General features: G+C 43.9%; 1 protein-coding gene across 1 annotated transcript in view; it reads right to left on the reverse strand.

Annotated features, from left to right (window-relative positions):
* Positions 1-6,984: 6,984 nt before the first annotated feature.
* Positions 6,985-21,852, reverse strand: part of LOC135508136 (protein kinase C eta type-like) — a 37,392-nt gene continuing 22,524 nt past the window's right edge. Inside the window, exons 11-14 of the mRNA XM_064928126.1 lie at positions 19,672-19,810; positions 18,822-19,010; positions 11,717-11,863; positions 6,985-7,528 (exon numbers count right to left, since the gene is read on the reverse strand). Coding sequence (XP_064784198.1) covers positions 7,382-7,528; positions 11,717-11,863; positions 18,822-19,010; positions 19,672-19,810 — 622 coding nt within the window. The 3' untranslated portion in view covers positions 6,985-7,381. The remainder of the gene's footprint in view (positions 7,529-11,716; positions 11,864-18,821; positions 19,011-19,671; positions 19,811-21,852) is intronic.

Here is a 21,852-nt window from a genome sequence, read left to right on the forward strand (position 1 = left end):
ACTTTTTCTTTGCCTTTTCGGGAGCGCGCGCTATCGCCACCCGCCCCTGCTATCCGGGTCCTTGGGACGTCCCGATCAAATTGAAGTTGACATAAAAATGGGTAGGGGTAAGGGTTTAGAGTGAACCTCTCTCTACCTGTGCTTGAGGAGACGATGAATATGATATATTTGAAGCCCATGATCATTCAATTCAAATCCCATTAGTCTAGCTCTGCAAACGTTATGTAAAAATAAGTTCAGTACTTGCCTATACATATAGAATCGCATACACAGAATTCAGATGTTATCGCAGCGAAATGCTTATGTTTCTATCTCCAACAGTGCAGTGGTTTATAGTAATACAATAACAATAAACACATGATTCAAACGTTTAAAAAAATAACAAGACATTAAGACAAAACGAGCAATATCAGAACGAGCAATGCCAGAGTCCGATGTATAAATATATATAAATGGTGTGTATATTAATAGAACAGGTGTGTAGCCTGCAACAGTATGTATATTGGATATCTACCTGGACTATTGTATTGACGCTTTATTTACACGGACTCTCTTATACCGACTCTGCACACTCACTGGACTCTACCCACACACTCACGCATACAGTGCATTCAGAAAGTTATCAGTTACAACCTTATTCTAAAATGGATTTAAAAAAATTCCCGCATCAATCTACACACAATATCCCGCAATGAAGACGTGAAAAGTTTTTTTTTAAATGTCTGCACATTTATAAAAATAAAAAACAGAAATAACTTATATAAGTATTCATACCCGTTGCTATGTGACTCGAAATTGAGCTCAGGTGCATCCTGTTTCCATTGATCATCCTTGAGATGCTTCTACAACTTGATTGAAGTCCACCTGTGGTAAATTCAATTGATTGGACATGATCTGGAAAGGCAATCGGGGGAGAAGTGCCTTGGTCATGGAGGTGACCAAGAATCCTATGGTCACTCTGACAGAGCTCCAGAGTTCCTCTGTGGAGATGGGAGAACCTTCCAGAAGGACAACCATCTCTGCAGCACTCCATCAATCAGGCCTTTATTGTAGAGTGGCCAGACAGAAGCCACTCAGTAAAAGGCACATGACAGCCCACTTGGACTCTCAGACCATGAGAAACAAAATTCCGTGATCTGATGAAACCAAGATTGAACTCTGGCCATCATGCGGGATGTTTTTTAACGGCAGGGACTGGGCGACTAGTCAGGATCAAGGGAAAGATGAACGGAGCAAAGTACAGACAGGTCCTTGATGGAAACCTGCTCCAGTGCACTCAGGACCTCAGACTGGGGCGAAGGTTCACCTTCCAACAGAACAACGACCCTAAGCACACAGCCAAGACAACGCAGGAACGGATTTGGGACAAGTCTCTGAATGTCCTTGAGTGGCCCAGCCAGATCCCAGACTTGAACCCAATTGAGTATCTCTGGAGAGACCTGAAGATAGCTGTGCAGCTATGCTCCCCATCCAACCTGACAGAGCTTGAGAGGATCTGCAGAGAAGAATGGGAGAAACTCCCCAAGCTTGTAGCATCATAACCAAGAAGACTCAAGGCTGTAATTGCTGCCAAAGGTGCTTCAACAAAGTACTGAGTAAATGTGATATTTCAGTTTAACTTTTTAATACATTTGCAGAATTTTTAGAATAAGGCTGTAACTTAAGAAAATGTGGAAAAAGTCAAGGGGTACTTTCCGAATGCACTGTACTTACACTGACACTCCAACACAAACATACACACACCACTTTCACACTCTACATACTATCCTGATTCCCTAGTCACTTTTACACCTACCTACATGTACATATTACCTCAACTACAATACATCGTACCCATGCACATTGACTAGTTATCGGTACTCCTTGTATGTAGCCTCAATATTATTTATTGTGTTATCATTTACAAATTATTTGCATATGTTCTTACTTTTTATCTCTGCATCATTGGGAAGGGGCTTTTAAGAAATGATTTCACAGTGAAGTCTACTGTTGTATTCAGAGCACGTGACAAATAACATCAGAGAAAGTTGAAGCTTTTGACCCTCTCCACTGTGGCCCTGTCAATGTGGATGGGGGAGTGCTCTCTCTCCTGTCTCCTGTAGTCCACGATCAGCTTCTTTGTTTTGTTGACGGTGAGGGAGAGGTTTTTTTCCTGGCACCACTTCGCCAGGACTCTCACCTCCTTGTAGGCAAGTGCCAAACTCATTCCACGAGGGCAGAGTGTCTGCGGGTTTTCGCTCCTCCCTTGTAATTGATTGATGAATTCACCTGGTTGTCTAGGTCTTAATTGAAAGGAAAAAACTCAAACCTGTCGACGCTAGGCCCCCCATGGAATGAGTTTTGACACCCCTACTGTAGGCTGTCAGTGCTCACCTGCTGGGGGGGGGGGGGACCTGCCTGCAAAGCTGCGGATGTGTTTCCTGGAATACGTTGGCTCAACTGGGTGACGCAAGACCAGAATGACAGACAAGTCTGCTAGCAAGAGACATTCAGCAAAACTGATGCTGAAATACTGTCAGTGGCTCCAAACATAAACATCGTCCTGTTTCAGCCAAGTCATTTTCTGTGTGGGGTAGATGTCTAATCGAGGCCTGTGACATAATGCTTTTAGACAGTTTGAATAGTCCTCTCCAGGTCATCAATCAGCCAGGACAGAGGAGGTAAATTGAGATCCAATCAGCCACTGCAGAGTCACTGGCAGCAGCAACCAGAGCTGGTGTATAATGGCAGTTTGGACAGTATGTCTATCCACCCATAACAGGCCTCAGGAAAAGCTGCCAGAGGCATTGGGAGGTAAACAAATGGAGGCAAAGAGGCAAGTGGTTTAGCTCAATGCCCACACCAGTACTCACATTGCACAGGGGTTCAATCTTTGGCAAGGACTGAATAAAGCAGATGAGTAGGCTGCACTGGTGACTCCAGAGGCCAATGTATTTTAACTTAAACCTTGAGCTAAATTGATGCTCCAGTAAATCATAGAATAAAGAAGATAGAGGTGGGATTATGTGAGTTTAGTGCTGGCAGAGTTTTACTGAAATATTATGGGATAGAAAGTTTCATTCATACAAATCTTTATGCAACTTTACATTTAGAGCCGTGCAAGGAATTCTTTTCCAACTATTGTGTCTTTGTAGCACATGCTAGTGGAACAACAATGTACAAAATGTTCATTGTACCATCTTGTCCATTACTTCTCACTGGGCACAGACATGATTTCAACATCTAGTTTTGATTTACATTTGGTTAGTTGTCAACTAACAAATGAAACCTGAAATCAACAAAAATGGTCACGTCATTGGAATTAGGTTAAAAAAAATTGGGAAAAAATACAACATTCCCTTAATCTCTTAAATTCATGACTTTTGCAAATCCAATCAGTTTTCCACATTGATTCAACAGCATCCCATATACTTCTATGTGGAAAGAACCTTGATTCTAACAGTTTTTGCCAAGTGGGCTATGCTCTGTTTAGGGGAGGGACATTTTCTGGCATTGTTTTCAGACAATGGTATTTTCTTATACGTACTGTAATAATTTCTTCCAGCACAACACCCACAGGAAAGATCAGTGACTCCAGTAAGGAGTCTGAAGACTTTCTCAGTGCTAAAATGGCAGGAAGTTCCCATACTATCTGAACATAGGATCAAGAATATCCAGATCTGAGCAGGTTCAACACAGCACATTGTTTCTACTGACTAATGTAATTTCCTTCAAGGCCAGAGAAGTGCTGTTTTCAAACCCATCTTCCATCTCCTGGACGAGCTGCTTATTAGCACAATGCTTGGCCAACATCGAAGTCTCTTTCAACGAACAGAAACCTCACCTTCCTGTAGCTATCAGATGTGACATTCGTGACACTCTGTGGTTTCCTGTTTATGCATTTATCGTCTGTGACGACAGTAAGAATGTAAGATATTCAGTACATGATGACTCAAACAGATGGATGTCTGTTATGGTTAGGGTTGCATTTTTGTTCTCCCTCTCTCAGGAGAGCCATGAAGCAACATAGACAGTATAATCGGATAAAGTCGCCGATATATTTGAATAGGTCATGTATTGTGTTAGCTCTAGGCAGGTGGTATTCACACCCTTTTACTTTTTCCACATTTTGTTGTGTTACAGCCTGAATTTAAAATTGATAAAATGTTGATTTCTTGTGTGACTGGACTACACACAACACCCCATAATGTCAAAGTAGATTTATGTTTTTCAATTAAAAAACAACAATTTAATTACACGACTTTCTTGAGTCAATAAATATTCAACCCCTTTGTTATGGTAGCCTAAAAAAGTTTAGGAGGAAAAGTTTGCTTAACAAGTCACATAATAAGTAGCATGGACTCACTCTGTATGCAATAAGTGTTTAACATGAATGTTGAATGCCAACCTCATCTCTGTACCCCACACACAGATAATTGTTTAAAAGGTCCCTCAGTTGAGCATGGTGTAGAAGGTTTAAAAGGTCCCTCAATGCCTCGCAAAGAAGGGCACTTATTGGTAGATGGGTAAAAATAAAAAAGCAGACATTGAATATCCCTTTCAGCATGGTGAAGTTATTAATTACACTTTGGATGGTGTATCAATACACCCTGTCACTACAAAGATACAGGCGTCATTTCTAACTCAGTGGCCGAAGAGGAAGGAAATCACTCAGGAATTTCACCATGAGGCCAAAGGGGACTTTAAAACAGTTACAGAGTTTAATGGCTGTGATAAGAGAAAACTGAGGATGGGTCAGCAATATTGTAGTTACTCCACAATACTAACCTAATTGACAGAGTGAAAAGAAGGAAACCTGTACAGAATAAAAATATTCCAAAACATGCATCCTGTTTGCAACAACACACTAAAGTAATACTGCAAAAAAATGCAGCAAAGCAATTCATACTTAAATCCAATAAAACACATTACTGAGTATCCATATTTTCAAGCATAGTGGTGGCTGCATCATGTTATGGGTATGCTTGAGGACTGGGGAGTTTTTTTTGGATAAAAAATAAAATGGGAAGGAGCTAAGCAAAGGCAAAATCCTAGAGAAAAACCTGGTTCATTCTCCTTTCCCCCAGACACTGTGTCACGACTTCTGCCGAAGTCAGTTCCTCTCCTTGTTCGGGCGGTGTTCGACGTCACCGGTCTTCTAGCCAATCAATTTTTCATTTGTTTGGTCTGGTTTTCCCCACACACCTGGTTTTCATTCCCTCGTTACGTGTTGTGTATTTAACCCTCTGTTCCCCCCATGTCTTTGTGTGGAATTGTTTGTTGTAAGTGCTTGTGCACATTGTTGTCTGGTGCGCGACGGGTTTTTTTTTACCCATACGTTGTTATTCTGGATGCCGGTGGTTTTGTATATTAAACTGCTCCGGTTATTACCCAGTTCTGCTCTCCTGCGTCTGACTTCTCTGCCACCAGTTCCACACCCCTTACACACTGGATGATGAATTCACCTCTCAGCAGGATAATAACCTAAAACACAAGGTCAAATCTACACTGGAGTTGCTTACCATGAAGAAAGTGAATCTTCCTCAGTGGTCGAGTTACAGTTTTGACTTAAATTTACTTGAAAATCTATGGCAAGACTATAAAATGGTTGTCTAGCAATAATCAACAAATATGTCAGAGCTTGAAGAAATGAGAAAATAATAAAAATAGGCAAATATTGCACAATCCAGGTGTGCAAGGCCCTTGGAGACTTACCCAGAAACACTCACAGCTGTAATCACTGCCAAAGGTGATTCTACATAGTATTGACTTATGGGTGTGTATACTTACGTAAATTAGATATTTCTGTATTTCATTTTTTTTAAATTGCTACAACTTTGTCATTATGGCGTATTGTGTGTAGATGGGTGAGGAAAAACATACATTTACACATTTTTCAATTCAGGCTAGAACACAAAAACAAATGGGTATGAATAGGGGTATGAATACTTTCTGAAGGCACTGTAAGTCAACGGACATTGGAGAAAATTTTCCATCACCTTCATGGTTTTACAGCCTTGAAAACAGCTTTCACTGTGCTGGCAGCCAGTAGCCTGTCTACCAGCATGTCTGCCCACAAACAAGGAATGTCTCATTGCAGATAAATTCTGTGAGTGTGTGAGAAAGGGTGGGTCTGGGGGGAAATGAATAAATGGTATTCATTTAACTGTTGAAGGACTGTGATCACATAGAACTGGATTAACATGGAAAGAAAGAATTGAGGTATTGGCAGTTATTAAAGCATACCTTAATCCATATAAACCTAAAAATATGCTTTTGTTTTGACCATTGGCATGTTCGTAATTGGTTTTCTTGATTGTCTGACATCTGCGATACCTTCTCAATTTGCCCAACTCTTCACCAGGTGCTGACATGTGCAGGCAGATGCACAGAAAAAAACTGAAATTTCACAACAGCTCTGAATCACCAGTTCATTCAATTCAGATGAAATGTTGCATCATCTCGCACTGTTGACCAATGACAAAAGATTCTTTCAGAAAATTAGGTATAAAAACATTCTCATTAGAACATGCTTTCATAAACCCATCTTAAATGCAGGGAACAAAGCTTTAGCAATGTACCATTTTGACAGGGCACAGGGTGAGATGTATTCTTAAAAAGCAGAGACAAAACAAGGTGTAAGACAATGTCTCCCTCTCTCCCTTCCTCTTCTCTCTCCACATACTGCATCCCTGTGTTTGAGTTTAGGGGGAAAGTGTCTGACATGTATCTGCTCGAATGAGTGAGTGAGTGTGTTTGAGTGCGTGTTATCCGTAAAGGACTTACGTCACTGAGAAACTATTTCACACAGCCCCCTCTGCAGTCCTTCCAGTATTAACGAGCAGCTCAGTTGTTCTGGGAAACCTTTGCAGTGCTGATTACTTTACCCTTTACCCTGCCATCGTTTGTGCTAGAGTCACAGGCCGTTTTGATGAATAATGATCCCAGCATTGAACAAAAGGTATGCCAAATTAATAAAAGACACACAGACACACACACTTCCCATTAGTTCAAAAAGTGCTTGTATTCATCTTGAAGTACCTGTAGGCAAATTCATCTTTCCATATCAGGGGACAAATTGCCATTAAAATTGCTTTGCAATGCAGTCAGATACTGTAAGAGCATTACTACGCATTAATACACAAGGTTACAAGTCAAGACTGTCCCATGTTTTCCAAAGATGAAGGGAAGGATCGTGGAAAAACAACATCTGACTACAATCTGGCCTCATTGAGTAACCTCTCTCTCCATAGAGAACCAGACAGTCATACCACAGTGACGAAGGCTGAGTCTAAACTGCCTTTCAAAATTAGAGATACAGGCTAAGGCAGTGCCAAACAGTCAACTGTGACATGGCTCCAGTCGTCTGGAGGTGCAGGGGGGGGGGGTCACACAGGGCCTCCTAGTCGTCCAGCAGCTCAGGAGAGGTGAAGGAGAAGTTGTGGAACTCGTCCTGGTTGACAGAGGGAAGGAGATCCTCAATGGGCGTCAGGTTGGGCTCCTCCTGGGTGAAGTCTGGGTCAAAGTTGTTAACGTCCTCTGCAGTTTTCTGGAGTGTTGGTTACACAGCATAGGGGGTAATGTTACAATAACACAAAAGATGAGTGAGAGGTTCTATAAAGAATTTGGGGTAACTGCCAACAGATACCACCTTCATAACCTAGGTCACTACTTACCATAATACAATGAATAAGAGAGGAAACTGGGTGTGTATTGTAAATGGTACAATAAGACAGAAGGAGGTATTACAATTCAAAAACTGTAAACAGTTTATTGACATCATTGTGTAATTTGTCAGGTGCATCAGGTGTGTGTGTGACTTACAATGCTGGGTGTGTGTATCAGGTGTGTGTGTGTGTGTGTGTGTCTTACGATGCTGGGTGTGTGTATCAGGTGTGTGTGTGTCTTACGATGCTGGGTGTGTGTATCAGGTGTGTGTGCAATGCCGTCTTTGTATCATAGACAATTGTGTAGTCTAGAGCGATTTTCTAGGTTAGCTAGCCAGCTATTGTCGTTCTTTTAACGTAACGTAATCAACACTGCTAGCTAGCCAGCTAGCCCCCGAATAGCAGCACTGTAGAAACTATTCACTCAACGGAACGACTTGATTAGTGTAGTGTCAACAACGCAGCCACTGCCAGCTAGCCTACAAAGTCAACAACGCAGCCACTGCCAGCTAGCCTACTCCAGCAGTACTGTATCATTTCAATCATTTTAGTCAATAAGATTCTTGCTACGTAGCTTAACTTTCTGAACATTCGAGACGTGTAGTCCACTTGTCATTCCAATCTCCTTTGCATTAGCGTAGCCTCTTCTGTAGCCTGTCAACTATGTGTCTATCTATCCCTGTTCTCTCCTCTCTGCACAGACCATACAAACGCTCCACACCGCGTGGCCGCGGCCACCCTAATCTGGTGGTCCCAGCGCGCACGACCCACGTGGAGTTCCAGGTCTCCGGTAGCCTCTGGAACTGCCGATCTGCGGCCAACAAGGCAGAGTTCATCTCAGCCTATGCCTCCCTCCAGTCCCTCGACTTCTTGGCACTGACGGAAACATGGATCACCACAGATAACACTGCTACTCCTACTGCTCTCTCTTCGTCCGCCCACGTGTTCTCGCACACCCCGAGAGCTTCTGGTCAGCGGGGTGGTGGCACCGGGATCCTCATCTCTCCCAAGTGGTCATTCTCTCTTTCTCCCCTTACCCATCTGTCTATCGCCTCCTTTGAATTCCATGCTGTCACAGTTACCAGCCCTTACAAGCTTAACATCCTTATCATTTATCGCCCTCCAGGTTCCCTCGGAGAGTTCATCAATGAGCTTGATGCCTTGATAAGCTCCTTTCCTGAGGACGGCTCACCTCTCACAGTCCTGGGCGACTTTAACCTCCCCATGTCTACCTTTGACTCATTCCTCTCTGCCTCCTTCTTTCCACTCCTCTCCTCTTTTGACCTCACCCTCTCACCTTCCCCCCTACTCACAAGGCAGGCAATACGCTCGACCTCATCTTTACTAGATGCTGTTCTTCCACTAACCTCATTGCAACTCCCCTCCAAGTCTCCGACCACTACCTTGTATCCTTTTCCCTCTCGCTCTCATCCAACACTTCCCACACTGCCCCTACTCGGATGGTATCGCGCCGTCCCAACCTTCGCTCTCTCTCCCCCGCTACTCTCTCCTCTTCCATCCTATCATCTCTTCCCTCTGCTCATACCTTCTCCAACCTATCTCCTGATTCTGCCTCCTCAACCCTCCTCTCTTCCCTTTCTGCATCCTTTGACTCTCTATGTCCCCTATCCTCCAGGCCGGCTCGGTCCTCCCCTCCCGCTCCGTGGCTCGACGACTCATTGCGAGCTCACAGAACAGAGCTCCGGGCAGCCGAGCGGAAATGGAAGAAAACTCGCCTCCCTGCGGACCTGGCATCCTTTCACTCCCTCCTCTCTACATTTTCCTCCTCTGTCTCTGCTGCTAAAGCCACTTTCTACCACTCTAAATTCCAAGCATCTGCCTCTAACCCTAGGAAGCTCTTTGCCACCTTCTCCTCCCTCCTGAATCCTCCCCCCCTCCTCCCTCTCTGCAGATGACTTCGTCAACCATTTTGAAAAGAAGGTCGACGACATCCGATCCTCGTTTGCTAAGTCAAACGACACCGCTGGTTCTGCTCACACTGCCCTACCCTGTGCTCTGACCTCTTTCTCCCCTCTCTCTCCAGATGAAATCTCGCTTCTTGTGACGGCCGGCCGCCCAACAACCTGCCCGCTTGACCCTATCCCCTCCTCTCTTCTCCAGACCATTTCCGGAGACCTTCTCCCCTACCTCACCTCGCTCATCAACTCATCCCTGACCGCTGGCTACGTCCCTTCCGTCTTCAAGAGAGCGAGAGTTGCACCCCTTCTGAAAAAACCTACACTCGATCCCTCCGATGTCAACAACTACAGACCAGTATCCCTTCTTTCTTTTCTCTCCAAAACTCTTGAACGTGCCGTCCTTGGCCAGCTCTCCCGCTATCTCTCTCAGAATGACCTTCTTGATCCAAATCAGTCAGGTTTCAAGACTAGTCATTCAACTGAGACTGCTCTTCTCTGTATCACGGAGGCGCTCCGCACTGCTAAAGCTAACTCTCTCTCCTCTGCTCTCATCCTTCTAGACCTATCGGCTGCCTTCGATACTGTGAACCATCAGATCCTCCTCTCCACCCTCTCCGAGTTGGGCATCTCCGGCGCGGCCCACGCTTGGATTGCGTCCTACCTGACAGGTCGCTCCTACCAGGTGGCGTGGCGAGAATCTGTCTCCTCACCACGCGCTCTCACCACTGGTGTCCCCCAGGGCTCTGTTCTAGGCCCTCTCCTGTTCTCGCTATACACCAAGTCACTTGGCTCTGTCATAACCTCACATGGTCTCTCCTATCATTGCTATGCAGACGACACACAATTAATCTTCTCCTTTCCCCCTTCTGATGACCAGGTGGCGAATCGCATCTCTGCATATCTGGCAGACATATCAGTGTGGATGACGGATCACCACCTCAAGCTGAACCTCGGCAAGACGGAGCTGCTCTTCCTCCCGGGGAAGGACTGCCCGTTCCATGATCTCGCCATCACGGTTGACAACTCCATTGTGTCCTCCTCCCAGAGCGCTAAGAACCTTGGCGTGATCCTGGACAACACCCTGTCGTTCTCAACTAACATCAAGGCGGTGGCCCGTTCCTGTAGGTTCATGCTCTACAACATCCGCAGAGTACGACCCTGCCTCACACAGGAAGCGGCGCAGGTCCTAATCCAGGCACTTGTCATCTCCCGTCTGGATTACTGCAACTCGCTGTTGGCTGGGCTCACTGCCTGTGCCATTAAACCCCTACAACTCATCCAGAACGCCGCAGCCCGTCTGGTGTTCAACCTTCCCAAGTTCTCTCACGTCACCCCGCTCCTCCGCTCTCTCCACTGGCTTCCAGTTGAAGCTCGCATACGCTACAAGACCATGGTGCTTGCCTACGGAGCTGTGAGGGGAACGGCACCGCAGTACCTCCAGGCTCTGATCAGGCCCTACACCCAAACAAGGGCACTGCGTTCATCCACCTCTGGCCTGCTCGCCTCCCTACCACTGAGGAAGTACAGTTCCCGCTCAGCCCAGTCAGCCCCCAATGGTGGAACAAACTCCCTCACAACGCCAGGACAGCGGAGTCAATCACCACCTTCCGGAGACACCTGAAACCCCACCTCTTCAAGGAATACCTAGGATAAGATAAAGTAATCCTTCTCACCCCCCCCCCCCCTTAAATTATTTAGATGCACTATTGTAAAGTGGCTGTTCCACTGGATGTCATAAGGTGAATTCACCAATTTGTAAGTCGCTCTGGATAAGAGCGTCTGCCAAATGACTTAAATGTAATGTAAATGTGTGTGTGTCTTACGATGCTGGGTGTGTGTATCAGGTGTGTGTGTGTGTCTTACGATGCGGGGTGTGTGTATCAGGTGTGTGTGTGTGTCTTACGATGCTGGGTGTGTGTATCAGGTGTGTGTGTGTTGTGTCTTACGATGCTGGGTGTGTGTGTGTCTTACGATGCTGGGTGTGTGTATCAGGTGTGTGTGTGTGTGTGTCTTACGATGCTGGGTGTGTGTATCAGGTGTGTGTGTGTGTGTGTGTGTGTGTCTTACGATGCTGGGTGTGTGTATCAGGTGTGTGTGTGTGTCTTACGATGCTGGGTGTGTGTATCAGGTGTGTGTGTGTGTGTGTCTTACGATGCGGGGTTTGAAGGGCGGCTCCAGCTCCCTGCAGTTCAGCTTGTCCCAGTTGATTCCAGTGAAGAAGACGTGGTTAGTCACAGCGTTCTCCCCACCCTCCGCCGCCACGCAGCCTAGACGCCGGGCAGGGTTCTTAGTCAGGAACTGAGGAGAGCACAGAAATATAACTGCATATGAGAAGTGAATAAAAGTACAATAAAATTATATAAATGTGTGTTAATGAAAGGGTGCAATATATCATTTGAGTGCGGCTTATAATTAGACTTGAGAATTGCATCAGCTCTGGTTCGAACTTGAATAACATCCCATCCACCTCCCTGACACACACATACACACAAAGGCCCAGTAGCACCTTCTTTTCCAGCTCATCTTGGCATCTGGCAAGACATAAATGTGTTTTGAAAATTCTATTCATCTTAAATGTGAGCCAACAAAACCAAGCAACCATTTCCTGGACTTAAGACGTGGACCTATCACATTCTTCTGTCCAACATCTGAAGTTGGAGTGTAAGAGCATTTGAGGGGAATTAACAGTAAAAGAAAACACAACAAACCAACATTAAAAACACATTTCCCAAAGGAGCGATTCCAGACAAACAAATGAATGTATATTGGCCAGCCTTGTGTTGGCGGAGGAGTCTGAACACACACCTTGGGGCTAGCAGTGGCATTCCCACTCAGCCAAAACTAATGAGCAGCCCTCTCTCCCCCCTAGGATGAATGAGACCAGATTCACCCCCATTCCACCCTAACATTAATAGGTCTTGTCACACCAGACCCAAACACAGTTAACGAACAGAGACTAGACCAGAATTAAAGCAATATCTAATCTAAATAACAATCTTAATCACCCCAGTGCCATCTTGTTATTTTCCACCTGAACAAAGCAGCTCACAGTGAAAGAGGAGAAGAGAGAAGATGTAGAGAAAGGAGGAGACAAGCAGAGGCTATGAGAGCATAGTAGAGGATCAAAGGAAATGGGTCAGTCAGTTCATGATGAGCCAGAGAGAATTGCACTATGTAATTCTGTCCTCCTCAACTGACCACAAAGTTGAAATTGGGCAATCCTATTTGAGTCGATCATATTTTCCACTAGCTCTACCGGGGCTGTGCGATCCATCCACTCTGCCAGGCCTAAGAACTAAACTCTGCAGAGAGACACCATGCAGGGAAAAAGCCAACTATATCAAATCGAGAGACATGCAAAGTATGGCTTCACGGATCTACCCGAACCCGATATCTGACCCGACATTTTGTCGTTAACCCTATGATCCTGGGCCGGATCCTGCTCAGTGGTCACGAACCTCAAATCTCTGTGAAAATATATGTGAAATACTGACCCAGGATCTGAGGTCGGTATTATATTTGAAGAGTTCCTCACTTCCTAAACAACATTAACACAAATTTCACACATTGACATTTTATTCTCTCAAAGGACTACATCTTTCATCAAACCAAATGTGTCAATATTATTTTGCAACAAAACATCATATTCACTTTATAAAAATGAGCCACTGTATGTCAGTGACGTGGGGTAAAATAGGCTACTTGTTGTAGGAGAGGAGGAGGACGACGCAGAGGGAAAGAGTGATAGCCCGTCGATATAAAGTGAGTTAATGAAACATTGAGACATTCTTTATTGATGTGAAGAAGAAAATGAATGAAAGAGTACAAGGAGGCAAAACCGACAGGGAAATCCTCTGTATGGGCCTCATTTATGCACATTGTGGATACGGAGGGGAAAAGACGGTCGCCCATATTTTCAAGACCTGAGCTATTTAATTTATTTATTCAATTTACTAGTTATTTAGGTTAGCTAAGTAATTTGTTTAGGCTGTCTTGCTATTTTATTTGAGTATTGTCTTTGTTTAAAATAACAGTTTGTTAACTAATGTTGAATGAAGTCAAGTGTGATATTTGTCAGCAAAGACGAGTGACTCATTCATGTGCTAGTTGTGGCTTTCATCTAAAATAAATAAGTTATTCTATAATACAAAGTATTGATACATTCTTTCTGATCATCTTTAATAAAGAACATTTTTGACTAAGTTAATGGCGCCGGACAGGATGTCTGCCGTTTTAAGGGCTCCTAATCAACTGTGCTATTTTGTTAGGTTTTTTTTGGGTTGTTTGTAACATGTTATGAACATAAAGTTGCTGCTACCATCTCTTATGACCAAAAAGAGCTTCTGGACATCTGAACAGCGATTACTCAGCTCAAACTGGACAATGATTTTCTTTAATGAGTCCGACAAAGGATATACTGCTTTCCGGAGAACAGGTCCACATCCCTGTCATTTGCGTGAAGAAAAGGTGGAGATACAGAGGGAGAAGGTCGGGGTGCCTTGTTAGGATTTGAAGGCGAGTGAGTAAATCGACATTACCATCGGTTCTATTAGCCAATGTGCAATCACTGGAAAACAAACTTGATGATCTACGGTCAAGACTATCCTACCAACGGGACCTACCAAAAGGACAAAAACGGTAATTTCTTATGTTTCACAGAGTCGTGGCTGAATGACGACACGGATAATATAGAGCTGGCTGGTTTTTCTGTGTATCGCCAGGGTAGAGTAGCTACGTCTGGTAAGAGGGGTGGGGGTGTGTGTCTATTTGTCAATAACTGCTGGTGGGCGATGTCTAACGCTAAAGATTTCTTGAGGTATTGCTCACCTGAGGTAGAATACCTCATGATAAACTGTAGACCACACTATCTGCCAAGAGAGTTCTCAGCTGTATTATTCGTAGCCATCTACATACCATCACAAACCGATGCTGGCACTAAGACCACACTCAACGAGCTGTATAAGGCCATAAGCAAACATGAAAACGCACATCAAGAAGCGATGCTCCTCGTGGCCGGGGACTTGAATGCAGGAAAACTTAAATCTGTTTGACCTCATTTCGACCAGCTTGTCACATGTGCAACCATAGGAAAAAAATCAATCTAGACCCCCTTTACTCCACACTCAGAGACGCATACAAAGCTCTCCCTCACCCTCCATTTAGCAAATCTAACCATAACTCTATCCTCCTGATTCCTGCTTACAAGCAAAAACTAAAGCAGGAAGCACCAGTGACTCGCTCAATACGGAAGTGGTCCGATGATGTGGATGCTACAGGACTGTTTTTCTAGCACAGACTGGAATATGTTCCGTGATTCATCCAATAACATTGAGGAGTATACCACCTCAGTCACCAGCAATAAGTGCATTGAGGACATCGTCCCCACAGTGACCGTACGTACATATCCCAACATCGACGGGGCTGCAGTGGAGTGGGTCGAGAATTTCAAGTTCCTTGGTGTTCACATCAACAACAAACTATCATGGTCAAAACACACCAATACAGTCATGAAGAGAGCACGACAACACATTTTCCCCCTCAGAAGACTGAAACAACTTGGCATTGGTCCCCAGATACTCAAAAGGTTCTACAGCTGCACCATCGAGAGCATCCTGACCGGTTGCATCACTGCCTGGTATGGCAAATGCTCGGTATCCGACCGTTAGGCGCTAGAGGGTAGTGCGTACGATCCAATACATCACTAGGGCCAAACTTCCTGTCATCCAGGACCTCTATACCAGACAGTGTCAGAGGAAGGCCCAAAAAATTGTCAAAGACTCCAGTCACCCGAGTCATAGACTGTTCTCTCTGCTACCGTACGGCAAGCAGTGCTGGAGCTCCAAGTCTAGGTCCAAAAGGCTCCTTAACAGCTTCTACCCCAAAGCTATAAGACTGCTGAACAATTCATCAAATGGACACCCGGACTATTTACATTGACCCCCCCACACCCCCTTTGTTTTTACACTGCTGCTACTCACTGTTGATCATCAATGAATAGTCACTTTACCCCTACCTACACGTACAAATTACCTTGACAAACCTGTACCCCCCCATATTTACTCGGTACCCCCTGTATATAGTGTCGATATTGTTGTGTAATTCTACTGTCACTTTTTATTTTTACTTTATTTAGTAAATATTTTATTAACTCTATTTCTTGAACTGCGCTGTTGGTTAAAAGCTTGTAAGGAAGCATTTCACAGTAAGGTCTACCTGTTGTATTCGGCGCATGTGACAAATAAAATTTGATTTGCTCATGTTGTGTGTTTGTGGTAGACTGATCGCCATAGGTTTATCTGCAGAAAACATAGTAGCCTAATATTGAAGGGCTGCCGATTTAATGATTGTGTATGGCATGGATAGGTATAAGAAATCAGGACAACTTGTCTATTCAATTATTAATATTAATATTTTACCTCTCCAGACGGTAGGACTACACAGCCGTAGCGTGGATGATTTTTCTATTAAACCCGCATCCAAACCAATCTCAGGCTGTATAGGCTAATTCTGTAGGCCTAAAGGATATATCTACATTTCATTTAGAAAAAAAAATATTAGGCAAATATAATGAGTTAGACTCGAGTTATAGAAATAGCCGACTAAAATATGTCTTACCACACAGAACTCACAAGGCATCTCAAATAGGATTGCCCAATTTCAACTTTGTGGTCGGTTGAGGAGGACAGAATTACAGAGTGCAATTCTCTCTGGCTCATCATGAACTGACTGACCCATTTCCTTTGATCCTCTACTCTTCTCTCCAATCCAAAAATAGCGTTGTCATAGCGGGAATAGTAACCTAGACCTACAGATCCTAATTCTTGGAAATTACACGGGAATGCAGATGGGAGACTTCGTCCTTTCGTTGCCGATTCAAAATGTATTTTGAATTTGAAGCTTACTGGTCAAACAGGCCTAACTTTCATCTAAATCAATGTTGATCAAAAACGTTAAATAGGCTAGATTGTAATGTTGCTCAGTAAAAGAATAGGCCTACATAATATTAGGTAATTAGGTAATAATACAGGCAAAAGTGAACTATTCGCTGCTTTGTCTGGCACGCAATGATCATCACATAAAAAAAATCATCCTTCTCAAATATTTGATCAACACAAATAAGGAAAACATTTCTGAAAACCTCAATGATCTCCATCTAACTATAGGGATATCATTGTGAAAATACCAAACTGCAATAAGTTTAGATACAACTGAAAATGCACATTAAAGTACACATTAAAGTACACTACCAGACATGTCCATTTTTTTTGCTGGATTGCGCGGCAATAAAGCTGCATTTCTTTTTACAGACGGGTGGATGCAATTCTCTTTCAGCTCGGACATGTTTTGGGTCAGATCTGGCCCACCTCGGATCCCAATTGGACATTTTTTCCCCCTGTCGGGACGGGAAGGAATTTGACGGATCCAATTCGGTTCGGATCTCAATTTTGGGATCCAAGAAAACCTCTAATGCAAAGCAACAAGACACCAAAATACATGTACCCTGCTCTTATTTGAGAGTCAAATATGAGGTGGGACAATGTCCACCTCAGCATCTCAACTGTCAAACACCAAACAGTGTGCTCTCTGTTTGAGTCGGGGGGGGGGGGGTATTTATAGCCAGAGCAGCAGCGGCGCAGCAGACTGTGCCTTAATATAGTTAGGTAAGAGGACAGGGCCAACACAACAGCTGGCTGAGTGAGGGAGCACTGTGTGAGGCTGGTCATACACTAAGACCCATGTGATCTGTACACATAGCTACAGCGCTCCACTGACCAAAAACTATCCCCAAACCTCTGCCCTGTGTGATCACTCTAACATGAGGGTTTATCAGTGGTGGAAAAGGTAGCCAATTGTCATACTTGGGTAAAAGTATAGATACCTTAATAGATAGTTACTCATGTAAAAGTGAAAGTCACCCAGTAAAATACTACATGAGTAAAAGTCTAAAAGTATTTGGTTCTAAATATACTTCAGTATCAAAAGTAAATGTAATTGCTAAAATATACTTAAGTATCAAAAGTCAAAGTATAAATAATTTCAAATTCCTTATATTAAGCAAAGCAGATGGCACCATTTTCTTGTTTTAAAAATGTACGGATAGTCAGGGGTACGCTCCAACATTCAGACATCATTTACAAATGATGCATGTGTGTTTAGTGAGTCGGCCAGATCAAAAGCAGCAGGGATGACCATGTGTTCTCTTGATAAGCAGCAGGGATGACCATGTGTTCTCTTGATAAGCAGCAGGGATGACCATGTGTTCTCTTGATAAGCAGCAGGGATGACCATGTGTTCTCTTGATAAGCAGCAGGGATGACACCAACATAAAGTGCCTTAATAGGATATTGATATTGATACTTTTGTACCGGTTTCCTCCAGCATCTTCACATGGTCCTTTGCTGTTTTTCTGGGATTGATTTGCACATTTCGCACCAAAGTACGTTCATCTCTAAGAGACGGAACGCATCTCCTTCCTGAGCGGTATGGCGGCTGCGTGGTCCCATGGTGTTTATACTTGTGTACTATTGTTTGTACAGATGAACGTGGTACCTTCAGGCATTTGGAAATTGCTCCCAAGGATGAACCAGACTTGTGGAGGTCTACAATTTTTTTCTGAGGTCTTGGCTGATTTACTTTGATTTTTCCACAACGTCAAGCAAAGAGGCACTGAGTTTGAAGGTAGGCCTTGAAATACATCCACAGGTACACCTCCAATTGACTCAAATTATGCCAATTAGCCTATCAGAAGCTTCTAAAGCCATGACATCATTTTCTGGAATTTTCCAAGCTGTTTAAATGCACAGTCAACTTAGTGTATATAAACTTCTGACCACTAGAATTGTGATACAGTGAATTATAAGTTAAATAATCTGTCTGTAAACAATTGTTGGAATAATTACTTATGTCATGCACAAAGTAGATGTCCTAACTGACTTGCCAAAACTATAGTTTGTTAACAAGAAATGTGTGGAGTGGTTGAAAAACTAGTTTTAATGACTCCAACCTAAGTGTATATAAACTTCCGACTTCAACTGTAGCTAATTAAATTAACTCAGAAAACCACAACTGTGTGGATGAAAGTACGTGCTTTTAATATACTTTGTGTCCTTCATTTACTCAAGGGTTTCCTTTATTTTGGCAGTCACCTGTACATTCTCTGAAATAAACACTATAAAGGCCTCTGTAACATGAACAACATTGACTCTTATTGACATTCAGGAAAGATTGATGAGCTCCGCATTGAGGATAGACTTACAGCTTTCAGGATATTGACTGCCTCAGCACTCAGCCAGGATGCATAGCTGATCTCCTCATTCAGAATGGACTCAAACAGGTCATCCTCGTTCTCTGCCTCAAAGGGGGCGTGGCCAGACAGCAACTCATAGAGCAGCACGCCGAGAGACCACCAGTCCACAGACGGCCCGTACTGCATCTCCTGAAGGATCTGGGTACCCACAAAAACATCCCATAAAACCACATGACACACCAGAGCAAAGAACCTGTACTGTACTTCATCGCCTGGAGTTTTTGTACTGGAGTATTACAGAAGGTAACATCAGAAACCACTAAGCCAAGACCGGTTACTGGGTTTAGTTGCTCTTCATTGGGATACACTGAGGACTGAGTGTTGGGGATGGCAATGGAGCCTTTCATAAATCCAAACTTGTGCCCTTCAGTCATAAAAATTTAACTATATGCTTTCCCTACAAACCCATGCACACTCCAATACACACATTCATATTCACAAAGGACCCCTCTCTTGGTACATTTGGTGGTGGGGATTTTAAAAATGTTGGCAAACAGAGCCTGTAAGAGGGAGATGGGGCTTTCCTGACAGTGGTAGGTGGCCAATCCAACACAGGTGTGTTACCTAACTACTAACCACCAGAGAGGCTGGACTAGAGGACCCGTGGTCACAGTGTTGGTATTCAGAGTGGTGGGGTGATGTAGTGGGGCTGGGACTTCGGATGGCTCCTATAAAGAATGTGAACTCTAATGACCTTAGACAGATTTAAGGGAAACTGATGCTTCATGATTACCATCGGGGTAAAGAATGGTATCTTAGTTCAGAGGAAGGGATGTATGAGTGGAGGGGGTAAACTGACCTCTGGGGCGATGTAGTCAGGCGTCCCGCAGAAGGTGCCTGTGGCCACACCTTCAAACATGCCCTCCTTGCACATGCCGAAATCAGCCAGCTTACAGTGTCCGTCCTTATCAAGGAGCACATTGTCCAGCTTCAGATCCCTGGAAAACACAACAGCACAAACATTCACACACAAATACCTCATTACAAACATCTCCTGACCTGTAGACGCCACAACTAAACCCATAAATCTGTACTTTACATTTTTTGGGGGCAACTATTTCACTTCCAGTATGTTCCCCATTATCAGCGAGTCAGCAAATGCTGCTATATTACATTTTGTGACTGCTAAACTGTCCCACGCCAACCCCGTTGAAAGTTGTTGCTAAAAATAAGTATTTGCGTTGAAAGAGTGTGGTGTGTATAGGCCACATGAGGACAGTGACCACCTGTAGGACCAGGAGACATGGAGAACAGAGCTGAACAGAGAGCTACAGTGCTGGCAGCAGAGAGACGTCTGTCACATTTATGACAGAACCTAATGGGGCTGGGGGGGTGTGCTGCAGTGTCAATATTGACCTGTCAAAATGGGAAATAAATGGAAATGAATGTGCTCGTCGCTCTAGTATCTTTGAAGGTTGTCTAGCGGCTTTGAATTAGCACTACTTATTAGCAATACTTATCATCAGGAGAAACTATAAGGTAGGAGCAGAGCAGAGCAATAAGTTGTTTCCTACATAATAAATCACCCCCCCCCCCCCATTGAGGCCTTTGGAGCCTTGGCAGTCTGAAAAACAGATTAACCAAGCCAATAGCAGTAATCTAAGATCAGGTGACACAGCAGTGATGTCATGTCACCAAGGTGACTGACTGGCATAGCTGAGTGAGCAGGTAAAGGTGAGGTAATGATCTGACAAAACATTTAAGTGTGTGAGAGGGAGAGAAAGAGATAAAGACAGTGTGCCAGGTTAAGCCACGCACACACACACTACTGGAAGGAGAGTGTGGTTGGTTTAAGCTGGTTTGTCCTGACTTACCGTAAACTCATTGTGTAATACTGATTCACTTCCTCATGGTGCCTCTGGCTTACGGCAAAACAAACAACACAGGCCAAGTGAGGGCAGCTCTCTTTTCAACCACACACTAATGTCATGGGAATTCAACCCAAGAGTATACATTTCACTACATGTTATAGGGCAGGGGTAGGCAACTCTTACCCTACGAGGGCCAGAGCCTGCTGGTTTTCTGTTTTACCTGATAATGAACTGCACACACCTGGTGTCCCGAGGTCTAAATCAGTCCCTGATTAGAGGGGAACAATGAAAAGATGCAATGGAACTGGCTTTGAGGTCCAGAGTTGAGTTTGAGGGTCATAGGGCATCATGAAGCTTCAGTACAACATCAACACCAACAAGCAGCCCCGCAAGAGTTTGTTTTCCATAGAAACAACAGATAGCTGTGAGGGAGCCAGGTGTTTTTTTTTAGGCTTGTGTCTTATGAAGCACTGTTCTACTCAGAGTGACCCTCTACTTAAATCACACACCTTGCCTGCTTCCTGTCCTCTGGTTTATCTCAGTGTTTTATCTCCAAGCCAACTGCAGTCTCTATCTCATCCACTCACTTCCTCTTCATCACTTCCTGTGAGAGGCATGGCTGGGTGGGTAGGGAATTAACATAGACAATATACATTAGACCTTTGTCCGTGGGATGTAGGTCATAGTGAAGGTGTGGTCGTGACCTTCAGGACAAACAGTCATGCTGATTTGCTGAGAATCACATCTACAACTGGTGATTGGGAAACAGCTGCAGCCGAAGAGGAACAAAGTGCTTCACTAGAATACTATGAGGGGGAAGTTCTAGGAAAGGGAGAAGTTAGTGATGTACACCCAGGCCGTTTTACATATTAATGGTTACCCAGCTAGCACATAATGTTCTGAGAACCATATGTTTCTTAGAGCGTGGTTGTCCTATGGTTATTCCATCTTCCCACAACTTTCTGGGAATGGAGCAGGACAGTTGATTGGCTTTGGAATATTCTCTGCACATTTAAGGAACTTGACAAAATAACGTAATTTTCTTGGTACTTCATTAAATTTACTAAAAGTTCAAAACATGGTTACATTTAGTTACAGTTTTGGCAATGTTTTATGAATGTTCTCCAACTGATTTGATATGGTGAATGTTCTCAAATAGTTCAGAGAAC

Source organism: Oncorhynchus masou, chromosome 21 (assembly GCF_036934945.1).
Source record: "Oncorhynchus masou masou isolate Uvic2021 chromosome 21, UVic_Omas_1.1, whole genome shotgun sequence".
NCBI classification, from domain to species: domain Eukaryota; kingdom Metazoa; phylum Chordata; class Actinopteri; order Salmoniformes; family Salmonidae; genus Oncorhynchus; species Oncorhynchus masou.